Below are 20,228 nucleotides of genomic sequence, written 5' to 3'. Positions count from 1 at the left end.
GAGCTGAACACTATAACTCACTGAAGCCTTAAGAAAGTCACATAGAGATGGATTATTTCATGGTTCAGCTCTGTTTAAACAGCCTGCCATGACTGCTGATTTTCTTCAGCAGAACATAACTGTTGATTCAGGAGTTAACTACTGTTACTTCTAAATACATAAATCATTCTGGTTTAGCATTTCTTTGGACTAAAACATTGGCATGCAGGGAAAAAATGAGAAACAAACAACACTGTTCCAAAAGGCTTCCCAAATTATAGACAGTGTTTAAAAATAATAATTTTGTGGTAAGAGATATCAGGAACCTTTAAGAGATCACTTCATCTAAGAAAATGCACATTAATTTATTACAGATTTCACCAAATAAGTGCTTTACCTGTGGGTAAGCATCTTCAAAGGCTCGATCAGGTGTCATGTGCTTGATAACATCAGCCAGAACAGTATTGACCTCCCGCTTCTGTGTACAGGAACATCAAGTTACAAAATATTGTAATGAAATTGGCACATAAATCAAGTCACTGAAAACAAGTTTGATAATTTACTTCCATTTGCCAAAGCATCAGCTTGCTACGGAGCTCTAGTTAAACCAAGAGCTCCAGCCACAGCTCCAGTAAATCCTTACTTAAATTGGTGCAGCTGCCATGATGGTGAATCATAGAGGTAAAGAATCATAGAATGGACTCTTCAAAGCTGCATCTTTTGTGCCTATTCATCTTTCATGAAAGGAAATACACTTTCATTCAGTATTGAAGTCATAGAATCATAGAATCATAGAATTGGCTGGGTTGGAAGGGACCTCAGAGATCATCAAGTCCAACCCTTGAACCACCATTGCGGTTGCTAGACCATGGCACTAAGTGCCATAAATCCTACACATCTATATCAAATACTCATAGGGTATTTCCATTTTTAATATCAATCTGCTAATACAGTCACTTAGTCTGTATCAGAACACATCCTGATGAAATGAAGCAAATTTCACATACCGTAAAATGTCTGCATGTGTACTCCACCCACACTTCAGCACAGTTGATATAATCCTAGAAATACACGTGTGATTAACAACGTTTACACAAGGTTATGGAGAACAGACTTGCAAAAAATAATGTGAAAGAATAAGTCCTAAAATAGGGATCATGCAGACCTAAAGATCTAAGACTAATGACAAAGCCCCAAAGTTCCTCATGTATGTAAGAGCTCAGAAAAGCAGAGATCATGGAAAGATATTACCAGGTACCATATTTTTTGTCAACTGTGTGTACCTGGAAAGCAGAAACCATGTCATGCTAAGCAACTGCTTACTGAACAACTGGTTACAACTCTGCCCTAAACCCAGAATCAGGAGTGAAACAGAACAGACAATAACTCACCTGTGGGTTCTTCAGCTTTGTTATAACCTTCCAGGCTTCATTTAGTATTTGCAGGCGATCATTTTCAGCAGGATCAGCCAAGGCCAAGTTTAATCCCAAAGAGCGAAAGAGGAGATGCTGAAAGTTAAATGAGAAGCTTTAAATTAAAAGCAGAAGATGCATGTCCTTCTAAAACTGCTCTAGCAAGTATACCACGCAGAAAGAGTTTTTGGAGTGAAACTACCTTTTATTTAAATGATGTGCAAGTTCTGCAAGTAACAAAGAATATGAAGATCTTGGTCAGAGAGCAAACAGGAACTGTTAAAAATTACATACAAAAGGTTACCTTTGGGAATCCAGATTCATCACAGTCTTTAATCATGCCAATGAAGTCCATAGATCTTGCAGCAATAAACTCTGCTCTGAATGCTGACATCACTGAATTCAGCAGCAAAGCACTACAATGAACATAACACAGATCAATATAGCTGAGCATCAACTACCATTTTGTTGTCCCTTCATTTACATCCATCTGAATTTCTTAGATTAACAACTCTCCAGCAGCAATTCTAAATTTTAAAAATAAGGAGAAGGAAGAAAAAACCCTCACAAATCAAGCTTGAACTGATGGGACTAACAGTGCAGAAGCAAACCAAGACAACATTAAGCTACCAGACATGGAAAAGGTAACTCAGCCCAGAGCATACTTATTGCACATGGGGTTTTGAAGCCATCATTTTACCAGATGTTTGCTAGAAAGATCAAGTAAACCAGCAGTAGCTGACAAGTTTAGAAACTTACTCTCTAAACTACACTTCATAAGTATACTTTGGCAGGGAAAATCTGTTTTTCTCATTGAATTACAATATATATGTGTTATCAAAGTCAGATTGCTAGCAGCTGCATTGTTAGGATTGAAACAGACCCAAAGAGTCACTATCATATGGTAACTGGCAATGACACATTTAGACATTTATGAGTAATCATTTAGAAATGTATTTGTATTTCTGTCACGTCAAGAGAAGAATGAATTCATTGCATTAATGTAAAACCAAGTTTACTGATACTATTATGCAAATGTAAAAACCAACATCTACTATCATTCAAAAGGCAAGTCCTTTGGGCAGACACAGCCAGGAGCTGGCAGTGAAGCTGCCTCATAAAACATCATGTCCTTCACCAGTCTGAAACTGACAGTCTGAAACACGGGGCAGTTTACCTTGAGGGAAATTCTATGGAGTGCTTAAAATAGCCCAGCATCCTCTGTTTCTTACTAAGCATTAGTGGTCCCATTGCAATTTGGACTGGAATTTTCATTTTATCATTAGACAAGTACTTCCAGATCCCTAGGTTTATGGCTTTGCAATACAGAGAAGCAGGTTGTCAACTGCTTCACTTAGATGGCTGCAATGTAGTTCATGGAACATTACTGAGATTAAAGATTATATACTGATGCCTTTTGCTTTGTAATGTTCTGACAGTCATGAGAAGACAAAAACTCAGAACTCCACTTTGAAAGAAAACTACCATGGCTTTATAAATCATCTAAATCCAGCTTACTCAACTTCACAATAAAAGATGCCCCAAAAACATTTCTTTAAAAACAATACCTTGCTATACTCAACATTTTGTTCTTCCTTCAAGAATAAACAGGCATGAAGAAAAAGCACCTAGCCCATCTTCTCAACAAGAATGCTAAATGGTGAATTTCCACAAAACAAATCAACACCTACACAAACCAGTTAATACAGTAGATTATGTGGATAATTTTACCCACATTACAAGATCTGATACATCAGCATTTTCATATAATGTTTTTTACAATCATGCTCTCCTTGCACTCCTTAGCTCAGTCCCAGAATGCTAATGCTAACATTCCTCACTAAAGTGATTAAACATATTTTAGTTTCCTTAGCCACAGCAGAACTCAGCTGTGCAAAGCACATCAGGAATAAATATGTAACTTGAAACTTCTCAGAACTCATCCTACCTTCCCAATAAATGAACTGAGATTAGCTCATCAGTAGGCCACATTGCATTCCCACAGCTCAGAAAGTACACCCAGAACTTTCAGACCATCTTTCTGAACTACTCACTGAAGGTGTTTAGCCTGCACACAGATTTCTAGGAGACATTCTGGATACTAATTTAATGCTGAAAAAAGTAGAGGCCTAAATATTACCCAACTTCACACGTGCCAGCTGCTGTACAACTTCCCTGGTAAAATGTGTGTATGAGCCAACTGTGGCCAGTGGAGCTACAGGAAGGCAGAGGAGAAAACAGAGAAAAATTAAGAACTATCAGGAAACAGAGACTGGGCTGATGGCAAACCTATTACGTGTCCTGACTTTGCCTCAGGAGCCAAAATGCAGCAACCAGTTTAATTAATTTAACTTGTGCTCTACAAGTAACCTACCATACTATTCTAGAACTCATCTCTGGGAAATAGATGTTCATGATCATGATTTAGTAAGTTACTGGGAGAACATAAGCTACACTATGCTCCAAAAATGTTTTCAAAAGGAGAGAGAATTTTAGAAACAGAGACTCACAGTACCCATTACAGACTTGTTGTCTTCTACAGTGTGCAATACTTACTTGTTCCCCAATTTTTTGCATCTCTCCATCATCTCAGTAAGCAGAACCTGGAAGAATTATTTATTAAAATAAGTGAGTAGATGCTGCAAATAAACTCAGCTTTATTTACTGTAATGAAGCCTACTGAAAGCTGGTTTAATTACCTGCCCAGTACATTCCAATAAACCCATCTTATCCTGTATTTACAACACAAGAAAACAGTGTAGTACAACATAACACACATGTACTGGAATAGGCACAATGGGATTTTAATTAAAAACACCGTTTTATGGTAGTCAGATTTTAAATCATTCAGACATGCCATTTCTCAAAATAATTACTATTTTATATCCAGGTCAATTACCTCTGGCAGGAAAGGTGAAGGTTATCAACTCTTAGCCAGAAAATGCAACAGACAGACTGTGATTAATTGTGTTTAATTATGCTACAAAAATTAGAAAATGGCAGTTTATCCAAATACTTTTTATATGACATTTATATGAGAAATGATAGAAATAATTCATATATGACAGAAGAAACTAATGAACACAGGAAATAAAGATCAAAGTAGCTAAAGGACAGTAAGGATTAAACATGAATACTGCTTATGAATCTAAAGTGGTCTAATTGGAGCTTTATGTAAAAGAAACAGGCAGTTGTATCTGGGCTTTTTATACTCACTCTCACACTCATGTAAGAACTGACTGAGGGATTTTTAATGTTATTTTTAATAGGCATAATTAACTTTTCACCCCAACACTTCCTTTGATACGAAGCATTATCACACATCCTTACCTCAGGAGCACGGTAAGCAATGCACTGTAAAATCCAGTCTATAGCAGGAGAATACAGAGTCAAATACAAAGGAATCTCCACACATTGTACTACCAGCTGATTCTGAACTGTATCCCCATGAATCTGTGGAAATAAAAGACAAAAATATGTTACTATGGAAAGGAATTTAATAAGGGCTGTGATGAGCTGCACAAAATTTGTTTATGAATGGAAAACACTACAGAAAACATCACAAAGATACACAGACACTCAGAAGCATTCCTTGCACGTTGGAGAAAAATACCCAGTTCATAGCATATATATTTAAAGTAAGGAAACATTCTGGATTGAGTAGTTGTAGCTTATCAGAACGTATATAAAATTTCCCATACTATATCTGGGTACAGGAACACCTCTAAATCTAGACTTCAGAATGTCAACAATTTTTAAAACATATGTGGTAGTTTGGTTAAGGAGAGACAAATTTGGTTAAGGAGTGACTTTGCAAATTAAACTCCTGTTTGCTTACTTGTTTAAATGTTAAAAGAAAGTCAAAGAAATTTTTGTTAAGGCTTTCTTTGAGCTGTGGTGCCACTTCCATCCCAACCTGTATTAAAAGAAAGAAAAAGATTTAATATGCATCCATCACCTACAATTCCTCAAGAATAAGATAAAAATGCATTTTCTGGAGTAAAACTAGTTACACCCACCACATCAACAAATCACACTGAATCATACACTTTTAACTATTTCCTTGCTAATTACTATAGCCATGTAAGTAGTGAGGGAATCAGTGTCTACCCTAGAACCTGCACAGCAGCAGCCTACATTCACTGTATGCAGAGAGCAGACAGTGAACATTTTAAAAGTCAAAGTTTGGAAATTGCTTAAAACCACATGTATACATTTCATGGAGATAATTAAGCAAGGATCTCCAAGGATCTCAAATATATGAACATATAAACAGATGTAGATAAAGTATTGATAAATAATACAAAGTGATGCCAAACACAAGGCCCATGTAGTAAAGCTGGAACTGCACAGGAAACTAACCCATAGAGGACAATTTTCAGTAACACAGGCTAAAAATATAAAAATCTGCATGTATGCCACATACACTCTGGCAATATAAGGGGAAGATAAGCATATGGAAAGTACTTATACTAGCTATGAAAATCAGCACATAGCCTCTATGTCTAAACTCTCCTTCCACCTATGTCCCTAATATTTTGGTCTATCTGAAGATGAAAAACTAGCATTATGTGCACATAAAGATATTTAAATTATAATAAAACAGTTAAAGAAATATTCCCAATTATTAAAACAAGAAAGGAATTTTATTTTTTTGTTTGATATAAGGAACAACCAGGGTGCTGACTTCCTCAGACAAAAAGACAAGTTAAAAAAAACTTTTCTTCAGCTGCAGTAAATCCTTGAGACAGATTTGAAGTGTTAAATGACAGCCTACCCTGCACAGGTATGCTCTTGCATAGACTGCAACCAGTGGATCTCCAATCCCTCTAATCATAGATGTTAACCGTGGGAGACATTCTGAAATCCCCCTGTTAAAGATTTTTCAGAAATGAAAATGAGATTTAACAATCAGTAACAGAATTGTATCACCTACTGATAACTAGCTTTGTTGTAGACTGACAACTGAGTGTGAGTTATAGAAACACCTACCAAATATGAAGCATATCAACACATAGAATTAAAATTTTATGTGTATAATGATACATATCCTGTATTCAAATCTCAGTATGTGCCAACAGGAGTAGTGCATGTAGCCAGGTTGGATGCTTGGCTTGCAACAGTCAAGCACAACTGAAACACCCCTCCTCTAGTGGAAAGCATCTGCTCAAAGCAGAACTGCTAGAACTCCTGTGTAGTGAGACAGGACCAGGTGCCCTGAGTTATTGATGAGTGGGTGTGGGTTCACCTGTGTCTGGCCTCCCTCCTGAGCATGTGCAGGAGCGCGGGGCCAATAAGAGAGCAGCTGACACCCACAGAGAGAGCTCTCACTCTTCAGTAAGGATGGAGAAGCCCACAGCTCAGGAGCCCCAGGAGCAGGCAAGAAGGGGTAGATCCTGGAAGCCCCAGGAACAGCCCTAGGACATCGTCCAGGAATGGGCTAAGCCCCAAGGCCTCAGGATCAGCCCTAGGAGCAAGAAGGGCTCTTCCCGCAACACTCCTGTGTCTCATTTTCCCACAGGGTCCTTGTTACAGAGCTGTACTAGTGCCTAGAGATAATTCCCACCAATTCCAGTAAAAGAACTGCTTTTCAGGGATAATGAAGTCATCCTGTAGTAGCAATTTGGCTTACAACACACATTTGAAAACAGAACTGAAAAAGGAAAATTATATGTGAAGGAACATTTTCAGCTCAGCAACTGTTTGGTGACATATGAAGCTGATACCAAGACTGTCAATAGATAATGGTTTGTAGCTCCTCAAGTGCTTCTCCAACTCAGCTTCCAGCAATATAACACATCAATACTTTCAGCTGTCTAACCCATCTTTTTGCCATAATCCTCCTCTCAACAATCGTGCTTCCCCTCCACCAATTGAATCCCTTGGTTTTTAATTTGCAAACTCCTGCTGCCACAATATATTCCAAAACTGCAAGCACCATTACATTCCAACTTGTGACACAGTTCACCTTGAATTTATTCCATGGCATTCTCACAAAAACTCCAAAAGCTGCACATACTGCTTTTCCTCAGACCTACTGAGACTACCCACCAATTTTCATGGAACTTGCATGCTTAGCTCCTTGAATTAGGGTATAAACCTGCCCCCTCACTTCTTTCCCACACTTAACATTGACTCTTACGTTTTGGATAGGAACTTATTGCACTTCAGTATCGCTGCTTCCACGTAACTAAAATGAAGCCAAGTTAAGGAACAAAACTAAGATGCATGGCATTTAAAGCTACAAAAACAAATTTATACAGCAAGTAGACATTGAACAAAGTATTTCAAGGCCTTCTGTAATTAACCTCACTACACTTTGTTGATTTTTAGAATTTATCTACAAGATTTTTATTGCTTCTCAAGTTCTCCCACACCAACTCTACATTATTGCTGCCATACAGCTCGTAGCCAGTAATTGAGGATTCAGTTTGCTGTGAAACATGACTCAAAATTAAATGTAAAACACACTCCTTGATACAAAAGGCAGTATAAACATCAGATTGCTGTGGGTTTTATTGAAACACACATGCTCATTTTTTAAAAAGTCTGTTAAAACCTGCAGGCTGTGAGAGTCTCATTTGAAAAGGATACAATCTGGGAATGAGTTCTCTGATTGAAGCAATCTTGAAAAACCAGTTTAAGCAAGTTTCTTTGGCAGTATCATGAACACACTCTGGAGAAAAATTATCTGAGGGAAAAAAAGCAACAAACACAAGAACCCCAGCAGAAATAGTTACATTCTTTCTGGAAACAAGTTACTTTTCATTCTAGATTTAAAATTGTGTTCACTGTCCTTTTAACAAGCAATTAGATGCCCCATCATAAACGAGGCAATATATTTGCTTCGCAGCTCTCTCTTGCAGCAGTAAGAGCTGAGTACACAGCAAGTAAGAAAAGGTAACAAGAGAGCTGGTTTGCATTAAATAACATTTCAGAACCTGCAGTCAAGCACTCAAAACTCATCTCAGATCTGCTACTTGGAAATGTAACCTCTGCATTCACTAAAAAGTAGAAATTGTAAAAAAAACCATAGGCAATCTATAACATATGCATCTAGATAAATCTATAACAAATTAATAAATATAAGAGATTTAAGCACTCAAATTCAAAAAGGTTTTCATTGTTTCACTTGGATCCCACAGCACAAAGTTTGGGGCTGAAATTCCTGGGGGCTGACACTGCCATGCAGAGCAAGCACAGACCAGATTTTCCTTCTCTCTCCTTCCCACTTTTCTAGCTGATTGGGAAGCTCCCACCAGCAATGCTCTCAGCAGCTCACAGTACAGCATGAGCTCAGCTCCCCAGAACAGGAGTAACTATGCCCAGTAATCATGACATGCTATGGGAACTGTCTGCCTTCATTACTGGCTGTAAGAACAGTTTATCAGAGTTGAAGCAACCCAAATTATTTTAAGTATTTTCTGTAAGTTTACTTCAAATTTAAGTATTTGCTAGTTTCAGGCTCCTGGCTCAAATCCTATGAATTTAACTGTATCCTAGTGGTACTGCTGCACTGCCAACCACAGACTTAAAATGTTTCAGATTTCAAGGACATGCACTTAATGTACTCCAAACTGCAAGGGAAAGCCCATATTTCAGTGGAATGCTTTGCTGCCTTCCAAAAGAAGTACTTCCATATCCATTTGTACCATAAATGTCAAATTAAACTTTCACATTAAAGTAGAACTTCAAGTGAAAAAATGAAAAGAGCCCTAGTTAGTAAGTTCACACTGACAGCCTGTTTCTCCTTCAAAAATTGTTCCCTAATTAAAGCAAAACCATCAATGCTTTCCAATGTGGCAACAAAACCATCTATTTACTGAAACCTGAGGCTCTCAACTTTGTATATTCTTCACAGTTCAAATGTAAACTTGAACTCTGAATTGTGAAAGTCGCATGCAATGAATTTTACTGTTAAAAACTAAAAATTATTAGATTCAAATCAAGACTTTCTTCATAGGAAACAAAGCAGCATGGGTCCTATTTAACCTTAATCATATTAGTTCAGTCACAATTTTTCCCAGGATCATGGTAGAAACAAACAAAGTTACCTGGCAAAGAGATGCGATTGTCCACACACATTGACAGAATTCTTTCATACACCAGTTTTCCTTAAAAAAAAAAAAAAAAAAAAAAAAAAAAAAAAAAAAAATCACTCACAACGAACTAATAAACTGTAAAATACAAAATGTCAATACAAAGGTTCCCACTATGACATACACTGAAATGAGCTGGAAAGATCTCCTGGAACCCTAAAAGGATGCTGCCCTCTAGTGAGGCTTTAATGTTTTTACACATTGCAAAAGATTGATCTGTGCCCTCAGCGCAGAGGCAACACATGGGTCAGCTTTCTGCCAGGCCAGGGAAGGAGAGCTGGGGTCCTTCCCCTGCTGAGTCTGGATGTTACATTATCTTTAGCAACTTTCAGTAAGTAGGAAAGAGTACAAAGAGGAAGTGAGACCAGAAAAAACAAATTAATCTATGTCATAGCATATCCTGTTAAACATCAAAACACCCTTCAACTTTGCTGTTTTAAGTTCTTTCCATAACAGGACAGAAAAACATGAGAATCACATGAAGTGGATGAAAATCTCACTACAAGAATCATTTAAAAATTATAAAGATAGATTTAAAATTTAGCACAAAACTATGGTTTTTTCTCTTCATAGTCCCTATTCAGCTAAAGAAAACTTTGACTTCAAATAAAATATTGAGTCAAGAGGCTTCCAAAATCAAAATATTTTCATAAAAATGATAGTGTGTTTTAAATTCCAAAATGCAGATAGCATTACTTTGCCCAAGGTTTTGTTTGAGACTTTTACTAACATACAAAACACAGAACTACAAAATTACTTAGCTCATGGAGTTTGCAAGCAACTACATTTATACCACTGTTGTCCAAATATTCATGTTGGAAAGACTCAGTTTTAAAACAGTAGTTTCAACACTTTTAATTCCATCTTATTAACATTATTTAGTATGCCTGGTACTTTAGATACTTACCAAAAGTATCAAGGATATCTGTAATTAAAACAAATTTACTTGGGTAAAACTGGATCACTGTTGTGTCTGAAAGAAGTTTAGAACACTAGAAGGAAGAAAAACAAAAAATAAAGGAACATTTTAGAAGACATTGCAAGTTCCTGTTTTCACTTCAGACAGGCTGGAACAGATGGAAAGAACCAAGATGAAGAACTATCCAGCTGAAAGTACAAGAACCTCCATCACACTACACCACTTGCTCTGCTTCAGCAAGTCCCAGATCTGTTTTTCCTTTTTACAAATTAATCCACAATGAAGAATTTCAGCTGACCATGCAGATCTGTGTGTTTGTCCAGACAAGTCACAGAAGCATGAAGAGGCATTTCTTTTCTAAATCAAGGGGGTTTTAAGGGCATTTTTCAGTTTCTCACCATCTCTCTAAACATCCATATCAAGCACAAAAAATTATATAGACTAAACTACAATTTTTTCAGTTTAGCTAATGAGCTGCTCACATAAACAGCTCAAATATTTTGGAAACAGTCTGGATTTTCCAGTCAGCTCCAGGAAGGAATCTGTCAGCAGTCACCACCCTCAGTCATCCAACATGATGGTGGCAGCCAAACTGTAATGATGGCTGAAGCAAAGTCACATTTGAAAACATACTACCTAACAGTTCTACTATTGTTGAAGGCAAGTCCAGACAGAAGCCATTTATTATATTAACTCAAAATACAGTGAGGAATGATGGTATTTTTTTTGTTTCCCAAGATGATGCAAGGACTGCAGATCGAACTGGAGCCAAAAACTTTGGCATAGAGAACCAAGTTCCACCTGAAGGAAATGGGGAAATGACTGGGGAGAGAAATCCTCCTCTCTCTATGGAAGGCAAACACAACTTTAAACCATGGAGTCTTCTCTGGTCTCTATGTGAGACTTGACAAGTATTCTCTATGAATTTGGTCCCTTTTCTGTCTCACTAGGAGACAATTCTTCAGTCTCAATGGAATGAAAGTTCCAAGTTTTTACTACAAACCAAAAGTCCAGGAATCAAGCTGATAACCTACAAGACTGCTTAGTTAAACAAGAAAAACATAACATTTGAACATGCTGAAACATACAGGGTTTTAACTTTACTCTTCAGGGATGAACTTAAGAGTGCACCAAAGAGTCAGATAAGAGCACTCACACCTTACAACCAGAACAGAATCCTCCCTACTCCCTGGCAAGCCAGATGCCTTCAAATGAATGTAATTCAGGAGCTGTTTAGGACTTCAGACACACCATGAACACTTGCCACTTCTCTAGAGCTCACATACATAATCAACTTACTTCAGCTTAGTCTAAGCAGCTTAGCTTATTCCATCTTGACAAGTAAAGCATCTTGTAAAGAGGCACTTGAGAAATCCGTGTTATAAATTCAGACTCTTCCTTAGAACTCTTCTGGCATTTCAAGTTCAAAATTCTTAAATTCAAGTTCTTAAAATAAAATAATTCTGGCATCTGAATTAAAACTCTTTTTTTCCCGACAAACATACTTTTCTTAAAACAATAAAAAAGGTCACATACTCCTCCTGTTGTACACTAATTGGTATGTGATACTGATAGATTACATATATAATCACAGCTTAATGTCAAGAAAATGGCATAGTTCTTCAAGAGGCTACAACATTCTTAAAATTACATTATTTACTAGGAAGAAACACAAGGGAAGTTCAGTCAGGTTTCTTCCCTATCCAGCTTTATAAACATAAAACTATTATTAACTACTTATGGTCTCCTTTAGGAAAGATTTTTGTATTAATCTTAATTACCCAAGCACTTATTTCATTCTAACTCTGTCTTTCAATAATGCTGAACATATATGCAGCATAAAGTTCAAGCACAAAGTTAACAATACACAGACAACACTTTTGAGACAAGTATATACATTTTTAACACCACTTTCCTAGAAGAAAGCACTAAACCCAAACTTAGAAACCACATCATTTCAAAAGCAGTTGTGAAACCATTAGTAAAAGAATATATGAAAGTTTTAATGCATAGATTATCTCTGCATATGTGTATACACTGTATATATATATATACACACACATGTAAGCAGAGTAGACTCAAGTCCCTTTTCACCTCCAGATCTCTTATATTGTGTTCTCTTTCACTAAGATAATCACACTTCACAATGCTATACATGGATTTCCTTTTTAAAGAATAATAGTGCTGGTTTCATAGTATTACAAAGTATTCATAGTATTACAATAGAACATTAGTCACCCTGGGACACATAATTCTCTGACCTCCCTTCATTAATGTTTCATTTGCTCTATTGTCTATAACACAACTTAAGCTGAAATTACTGCAAAGTTTTCACAGGAGTATCCAGCATGAAAAAAAGTATCCTGACTTTACATAAGCCAGCTTGATGATTAGTGGCATTGCATCAGTTTTACAGCTTTTATGGATGTCATTATCTCCTCTGTCCTCTGATGCACTCTGCCTCTGGCTTTTTTTTTAAAGGCCAAGCCAAAGAGCATTTAATTGTCCTATTCCACCCTGCCTCTTTTACAGCCCATCACCCCAAATTAACCTGAGGAAGACTGTGGAGGTATTTTTTTTAAACAAAACAAAACAACCAAAAACTTTAAAAATCTGTTGGTGTTTTCTTTACTTTGCTAGGGTCCTCAATCAGATTATTCAGCTCCCTTAGTAGGTCTGGGAATGGGAAAACACTGACTTTCAAAAAGCCATTCTGGTATGAGGGTTGGGGGGCAATGAGGTAAGAGGTGGAACAGAAACCACATGTCCTAGCAAGAGTTGATATAGCTACGTGTTATTTTTTCTAATTATCCTTAACAAGGTAAAATTTCCACATCTGTCATTTGGCCACTCTCTTTAATGCAAATTCCACCCCACATGCCCTGGTGAAAATCAATATATATCAAGACATTAGAAAATGTAACTGTTGTCAGAAGTCATAAAACTCTGAAAGAAACTGGTTTCAGTGAAGAACAGATCAGCAGAAAAATAGAAGAAAAATAGCAGACACAGAAAGCCTTTTTTTCCCAAGGAAGAAATCAGACAACACACACCACCAGACTCACCAGGTCTGTAGAGCAAAAACTGACCTGGATAACTATTTTGAGAGCTTTTACTTTCTGATCAGAGGACCAAGCATCCTTCAAAGATTGGTTTAGCTCTTCAATTCGGTTCATGTAATCCTGCTGAGTCAAATTCAACAGCTCTTTCTGTGACCCCTGGCAAGAAAACACAAGTGTATTAGGGATGGGGAGGAGGGGAAGCAAGGAAAGAAGGAAGGAAGGAGGGGAAGAAAAGAAAAAAGGGAAAAAGGGGAAAAAGGGGAAAAGGGGAAAAGGGGAAAAGGGGAAAAGGGGGAAAGGGGAAAAGGGGAAAGGGGAAAAGGGGAAAAGGGGAAAAGGGGAAAAGGGGAAAGGGGAAAAGGGGAAAAGGGGAAAAGAGGAAAAGAGGAAAAGAGGAAAAGAGGAAAAGAGGAAAAGAGGAAAAGAGGAAAAGAGGAAAAGAGGAAGAGGAAAAAAAGGAAAAAAGGGAAAAAAGGGAAAAAAAGGGAAAAAAAGGGAAAAAGGGAAAAAAGGGAAAAAAGGGAAAACAGGGAAAACAGGGAAAACAGGGAAAACAGGGAAAACAGGGAAAACAGGGAAAAAAGGGAAAACAGGGAAAACAGGGAAAACAGGGAAAACAGGGAAAAGGGAAAAAGGGAAAAGGAAAAAGGAAAAATCTGGCTGTGCTTCACCCTCAGTAAGTAAATAAAACTCTGTTCATTTCATGTTCAGTACTGAGGCATTCTTGTGATCTCTTTTCCAGAAGAACTGAAACACCTTATAAAAAAGTTATATATAAAAAAACCCCTAATAGAACACTGGAAGCAGAAATATTTTTTTAAGCTTTAGAATCAAACTGACAGAGGAACAAAGTGACCAGAAATACTCCTCTCGAACAGTCTTCAACAGAAGCATCAGCAACATTAAGAACTACCTCCAGGACTACTTTTAACAAGTTTATTAAGCTGCATTAAACAATAGATTTCACAGTATCTGAGAGTCTGGAAACAAGAATCAGCAAAAGAAACAACCACAGAAGAAGAGGTAAAACACCAATGAAACTTTCACAAACGGTTGCATATTTCCTTTTGATAAAAGGTCCTTTTATTTTTCTGCTACAAGTATCTAATCCTTTTTTTGTGATATGCAACTACTAGAACTGTGCTGGCTCAGGCAACAGGCAACCTGAAGTTAGTTAAGTGGCAGAGTTCCATGGGAAGTATATGTTTATGTAAATACTGCATAAGCACATGCAGAATCAGAACCTTTTTAAAAGGTTTCTTGGAAGATTTTTATTTCACAAATTTATTTCATAATGGTACAACTGGATCAGAAAACCTGCTCACCTCTTCCAGATCATCCAGTTCTTCTAACCTTGTCCTCACTTTTTCAGAAACTGCTGAGCCAGTAGTTGTAGCTTTCCCTGTAAAGAATTATAAGTTTGAGTTTCTTTAACATTTAAAAGCTTGGGACATAGAAGTGAAACAAGCCTGAAGGGGCTTGACAGACTCAGAGAACTAGTCAGCTTCTAAGACAGAAAACAAGTGCTTTGTTTCATTTTATGGCTATTCCTGAAGGCATACATTTGAATGTACCTACAGTTCATTCACTTTGAACAGATAATGGACAAGTAAGCAAAACTGAATAGAAATTAAGTTTCTTGAAAGTTTTGATGGTAAGGAAAGAAGCATAGGATAATTCAGGTCAGAAAAGCCCTACAGACATCTGTGTCCAGCTCTTCTCCTCAAAAACAAGTCCAATTTTCAAGCTGTAAGAGTTACACAGGGTTATATCCCGTCAACTGAATAGGATGGAGATGTCTCATGCTCCCTGGATATCATGTTTCAGTGCCTGGTCATTCTCATTCCAAAAAAAGTATATCATTTTGTTGCAGAAGCTGAAATGCTGTATGTTTACTCATATATAAAAATTCTAATTTGTTATGCAATCAGCTATGACTACTTTGCCCAGATTTGCTTAGCTAGAAAACATGATAAATATTTAACATCTGGTTCTTTTTTGAACACTTGGCATACACTTGAAATTATTTCACTTGCATGTAAAGAGAATAACTGATCAAGTTCCTAAAGGACTTGTTTACTTTCCCTTCCAGCGAGCAGAAGAGTTGAGGAGCATGGTCCTCAAAATATCACTGCTCACTTTACATGGAAGAAAGTTTTAAACTAAAGTGGAAGGCAGTGGCTCACATTTCCTTCCACAACACACAATCACAAATTCAGTAGCCTACAGAAAAACAAGAGAAGATGGTTGAGTGATTTTTTTTTTTCTCTCAGTAATTATTTTAAGCAAAAATCCAGCAGATTAATTATTCACAAAAAGAACAGAGAGCCAACCATGTCAGAATGGGGGAGAGCAGTCAACTTTTGACTGCCAAACTGTTACTCCACCCTACCTCCAGCAGAATCTGTTGCTGCCAAAGAAACTTCTTACCTTTCTCAGAGCCCATGTACAGATTCTGTGAAAAGAAAGAGAAAAAGCAGACTTTTAGAAAACGTGTACTGGCTAGCATGCAATGGTAATTACACTGCTAAGTTGTATAGAGCAGACATAACACCAGAGGTTATTTGTATTGCTACAAAACCTTGAAGTTTCTAACTATCAACAGACTTTTAGACTCCAGAGCAGAACAACCATTACAGCTGAGAGCCAGTGGTGCAGCTTTCTGCAACACTGAAACTGAAATTTAGAGGACTAGTATTTACCTACGAAATAATTACAAAATGGCAACATCCCAAATAAGAAAAACCAAAGAAGCTGCTACTCACAATAGAGAGCTTCTCTGTTGTTGTGTATCTAGCAAGGATTTCACTACGTTTGCCTGACCATGGTTCAAAGTCACTTCCTACTGCTGAGCCATCATCTTTGTCCCATTTCTTTCGTGTACCATCCTATGAGGAGAGTATGAGTGCAAATGTTAAATACAAAGCTGGGAAAAAAAGAGAAGGCTGATAAAGTTCAACTTAATGGTTCAAGTGCCAACTGATCCATCCAAAAGTAACACTATTAAAAACAAATTTTAAAATACATATTTAAATGAATGTCAACATAAAATGGACAAATATAGGTAAATTTTTAAATATTGCATTATTTATAGAGTATGTTTCTATTTGCATTAACCTTCTATCTGGTGAGACAAATATGTTTTATCCAGAGCTGGCTTCATAGTTTTGGGGCTTTTTACAAAATTTTATTCAGTTAAGACAACTTTCCTTCAGCTTTACCATGGTAGCAGTAGTAGTCACAGGATCTGCAGCTGCTGCAAATAATGACAAGGGATCAGTACCATCCAATACACTGCTCAATGGATCCACCACAGAACTAGAAGAAGAGGAGGTAGAAGAAGTACTTCCTTTCCGGTTCACTTTCTTGGTCTTGGATTCAGTAACCTAAAAGAAAAGTTAAAATCTATTAAACAAAAAGGCCTTCTCCCTGCTTTCTTTAATGAATCATCAAAATATGTGCTACATAAATTGTGTTGTTGCAATGAAAGCAAGGACCAACCAAAGGACCAACCAAATGAACTCTCTGGAACAAGCATCAGCATTAAATTTGAAGCACTTCATTTCCCCCTGAATCTGGACAGACTCTTTAGTAGCATTTCCATTACTTTTTTTTTTTTTTTTTTTTTGCCTTCCAATTCTAGGTTTACAGAAATATAAGAGCAACCATTTCACTGTTTTTCTCCCTCTCCTCCAACCTCTTTCTTGCTATTTGATTTCCTCTGCCAGTCTCGTCTTCACTTTTCTTGTACAAATCTGGAACATCAAATCCATTCTTAAGGCCTCTGTCTTATCTCCTTACTGACCTTCCTGAGTAGAAGCTGCTGAGCATTTATCATTCATTAGAGTATGACATCTCTTTGAAGCAGGATTTTTTTGTACCTCCACATTTTAAAAGCCTCTCATACATTAAAGAAATGTTAAATGTTTCAAAGCATACAGCTGACTGGAAATTAACCCACAAACAAATCTTGCATCAAGCAATTATGCAGATTACTTGTAATGCAACAATTTGATTTTAAACTTATCTATTATTTAGCACTTAATGCAACCAAGAAAACCCACAAGTGGGAACACTGTTTGCCAGAAGGAGACTGCTTTTGATACATGAGAGCACAGCAAATTTCTGTAAAGGACAAACAGAGTAAACTTTGATGCCTCTAAAACAACAGATTAACACAGAGAACAACCTCAGTAGTACCACAACCAACTTCGAAGCCCTTTAGTTATAAAGGAATAAAGGTAAGAAGAGGAACAGAATTAGATTTAATTCACACTCATTTTCCAAAAGTTCAAAAAGAAACTCACTGTAATTGGCTTTAGTGGATGGTAATCACCAAAATCCAAGGGCACACATTCCAGCCTGCACATTTCAGATTCTGAAGCATAGTTTCTTGATCTTGCATGCCTTGAAAAGCAAGAGTAAAGGGAAAGTATAACAGTTACATACTTCCAAACAGAGAAATGCATCCCATGTCTACACAGATGCCTATCAGTTAAAAAAAACAACCTATCAGTACTCATATATTTGCCCTGTGGGTAAGTCCTTGTATAAAAGCCTTGTCTCACCTATGAAAATTCACTGTGTCATAAAGTCAAATAAATCACAGAAATACACATTTCTGGGGAACAAGTTCAAATTTGTTCTGATATTTTGTTCCACTTACTCTCCAGGGAAAGGAGATTAAACATTCCTTTGGCCATGGCAGCACAGCCAACTTCTGAGAGTAAATAAAAATAAGACTCAGGCCAAGCTGGGGTTGATCCCCAATGCATACTGCAAGACACCCCCCAGTTTGCAGGTGGTGTTTTACAAGTGGGTTTCACCCTTTTTTCACACATGAGCATCACTGTAATTACCACCACTCTGTCTTCCACACTTGCCAGACTGCCAACCTTTATCTCTCCTCCTGGTAAACAACCTTTTTTCCTGGACTGCTGTCCTTCCTCCTTATCCCCAAGTTACTGAAGCTCTTCCATCCCACCCAACAAGCCCAGATGCCTCCCTCACTCTCCAGATTCAGCACAGCCTGCACAGCAAAACCACCAGCCCTCCAGAGCACAGAAAAACACATTTAAACGTTTCACTCCAGTTCATTATTTCTGTGGCCACTTCTGCATCAGTAGAACCAGACCTACTAATTAGCCAGCTCACTGCTGCATTAAGTAAAAATCTATTTGTCACCATCTCTACCACTGTGTTCCAGGGCTGCAGTCCCCATAGTTTTTCACTGTTTAAGCACTGCTGGAAATTCAAAATCTGCAACCACATTTATTCCTTTCTGTTTCTTCAAGGTCACTGGCCACACTGAGAGATTCCACCTAAATTACTGCAGCCAAAATACCAACAGCTGCAACACCCAACTAACGTGTTAAGAGACATTTTACGCAGTCTGATTCCATGAGTTACATAAATTCAAGTTTTAAAGTACTTAATGCCCCTTGTGAATTTCTTTTAAAAAACATAACTCTGATGTTTCCATAAAACCTCAACAGATTTAATTAACAATGAAACTCCTAAAGCCACAAATTATTTCCACTTTTTATTTACACAGAAAAGTTTGCTTACACATTAACAACACGAAAAAGCAAGACAGATGATTTTCAGTGTGACCATGTATATTTGGGGAAAACTTCTAGGCAACCTAATGCTCTGATTGACTCTAATTGCTGCACACTACTTTTCTTGGCTCCACATTAGGTTTGATTTCTAGTTTGCTCAGGGCTACAACCCATCAGTCACATCAATACCAGGAAGTCAGATAGATTCAGTGTGTTAAAACATTAGCCTCAGGAGAGCAAGCCTTCCAAAAACAGAAAAACAAAACAGAAAAACATTCGTTAACAAGGCCAGGTTTGGGGAAAAGTGAACCATGAATGTATTTTCTGTTACTCTGCCACAGAAAGAGTGCCTATTTCATCCTTTCTTCCCAGAAAAAACACCAGACCATGTTATCCTCCCACATCCTACACACTGCAGCCTCCTCAGCTGTCCATCAAGTTTTTCTGTGGAAATATTTCACATCTCCAGAAGCTGACACGGCCTCTCCAGTTGGCAGCCTTTAAGCACCGTGCCTGCTCCTCAGGAACCTCTGAGAGTGAACTAACAGGAGCTCACCTGAGGGCACAGACTCCCGCCCGGGCCCTCCGGGCAGCGCCTTCCGTCCCCCCGAACCCCGGGGAAATCCGTGCCCTGCCCCGGCACCCCCACAACTACAAGCACCGGGTCAGGGTCTCAGCGGTACCTCCAGCTTTCCCCTGAAAGCACCGCGCCCCCCAGCTCCCTCACGACCCCCGCGAAGGTTACAGCCTCTCCTCAGGCCGAGCGGCCCCGAGCCCCGCCAGGAGCAGCTCCGGGGACGACGAGCGCTTTGCCTTTCTGAGGGCGAAGCTTCCTCAGCGCCACAGCCCCCCCCGCAGCAAGGCAACTTCCCCCTGCCTCAACGCCTCACACGGCCGCAGAAAGTCGCAAGCCCCTCAGGGCCCGTTCCCCGGCTCTGCCCGCGCCCAGCACCACTTTAGGAGCCGGGAGGAACGCAACTCCCCCCCCCGCCCCAGCCCCCGCCATCCCCGAACGGGAGCACACAGAGCCCAGAACCCCCCACAGCCTCACCAGGGGAACGCAGCCATCTTGCCTCCCCGTCACATGACGCCGCCATTTCCCGCTCCGCCCCGCGGCGGGACGCGCCTCGCCTCAGGTGTGATCGCCCGCCCGCTGCAGCCCGGCGGCCGTGGAGGCTCTGCTCCGGGTGTCCAGA

The 20,228-nt window shown here is 38.5% G+C and overlaps 1 protein-coding gene across 2 annotated transcripts in view; it reads right to left on the bottom strand.

The window, feature by feature from the left end:
* Positions 1 to 20,134, bottom strand: part of VPS35L (VPS35 endosomal protein sorting factor like) — a 47,624-nt gene extending 27,490 nt beyond the window's left edge. The window contains exons 1-19 of one of the 2 annotated variants that reach the window (XM_030459925.1): positions 20,084 to 20,134; positions 17,779 to 17,878; positions 16,693 to 16,857; positions 16,237 to 16,359; positions 15,902 to 15,926; positions 14,797 to 14,873; positions 13,499 to 13,627; positions 10,398 to 10,482; positions 9,446 to 9,505; positions 7,986 to 8,082; positions 7,534 to 7,581; positions 6,169 to 6,262; positions 5,230 to 5,307; positions 4,722 to 4,844; positions 3,948 to 3,994; positions 1,696 to 1,807; positions 1,371 to 1,487; positions 987 to 1,040; positions 377 to 457 (exon numbers count right to left, since the gene is read on the bottom strand). In XM_030459925.1, coding sequence (XP_030315785.1) covers positions 377 to 457; positions 987 to 1,040; positions 1,371 to 1,487; positions 1,696 to 1,807; positions 3,948 to 3,994; positions 4,722 to 4,844; positions 5,230 to 5,307; positions 6,169 to 6,262; positions 7,534 to 7,581; positions 7,986 to 8,082; positions 9,446 to 9,505; positions 10,398 to 10,482; positions 13,499 to 13,627; positions 14,797 to 14,873; positions 15,902 to 15,926; positions 16,237 to 16,359; positions 16,693 to 16,857; positions 17,779 to 17,878; positions 20,084 to 20,100 — 1,632 coding nt within the window. In that variant the 5' untranslated portion in view covers positions 20,101 to 20,134. Of the gene's footprint in view, positions 1 to 376; positions 458 to 986; positions 1,041 to 1,370; positions 1,488 to 1,695; positions 1,808 to 3,947; positions 3,995 to 4,721; positions 4,845 to 5,229; positions 5,308 to 6,168; positions 6,263 to 7,533; positions 7,582 to 7,985; positions 8,083 to 9,445; positions 9,506 to 10,397; positions 10,483 to 13,498; positions 13,628 to 14,796; positions 14,874 to 15,901; positions 15,927 to 16,236; positions 16,360 to 16,692; positions 16,858 to 17,778; positions 17,879 to 19,588; positions 19,611 to 20,083 lie in introns of those variants that run through there. The other variant, XM_030459926.1, reaches the window with a different exon arrangement.
* Between the last annotated feature and the right edge of the window lie 94 nt (positions 20,135 to 20,228).

This window comes from Calypte anna, chromosome 14 (genome assembly GCF_003957555.1).
Source record: "Calypte anna isolate BGI_N300 chromosome 14, bCalAnn1_v1.p, whole genome shotgun sequence".
NCBI lineage: Eukaryota > Metazoa > Chordata > Aves > Apodiformes > Trochilidae > Calypte > Calypte anna.
Note: the sequence above shows the minus strand (reverse complement) of the source record. Positions and strands in the feature narration are given on the sequence as shown.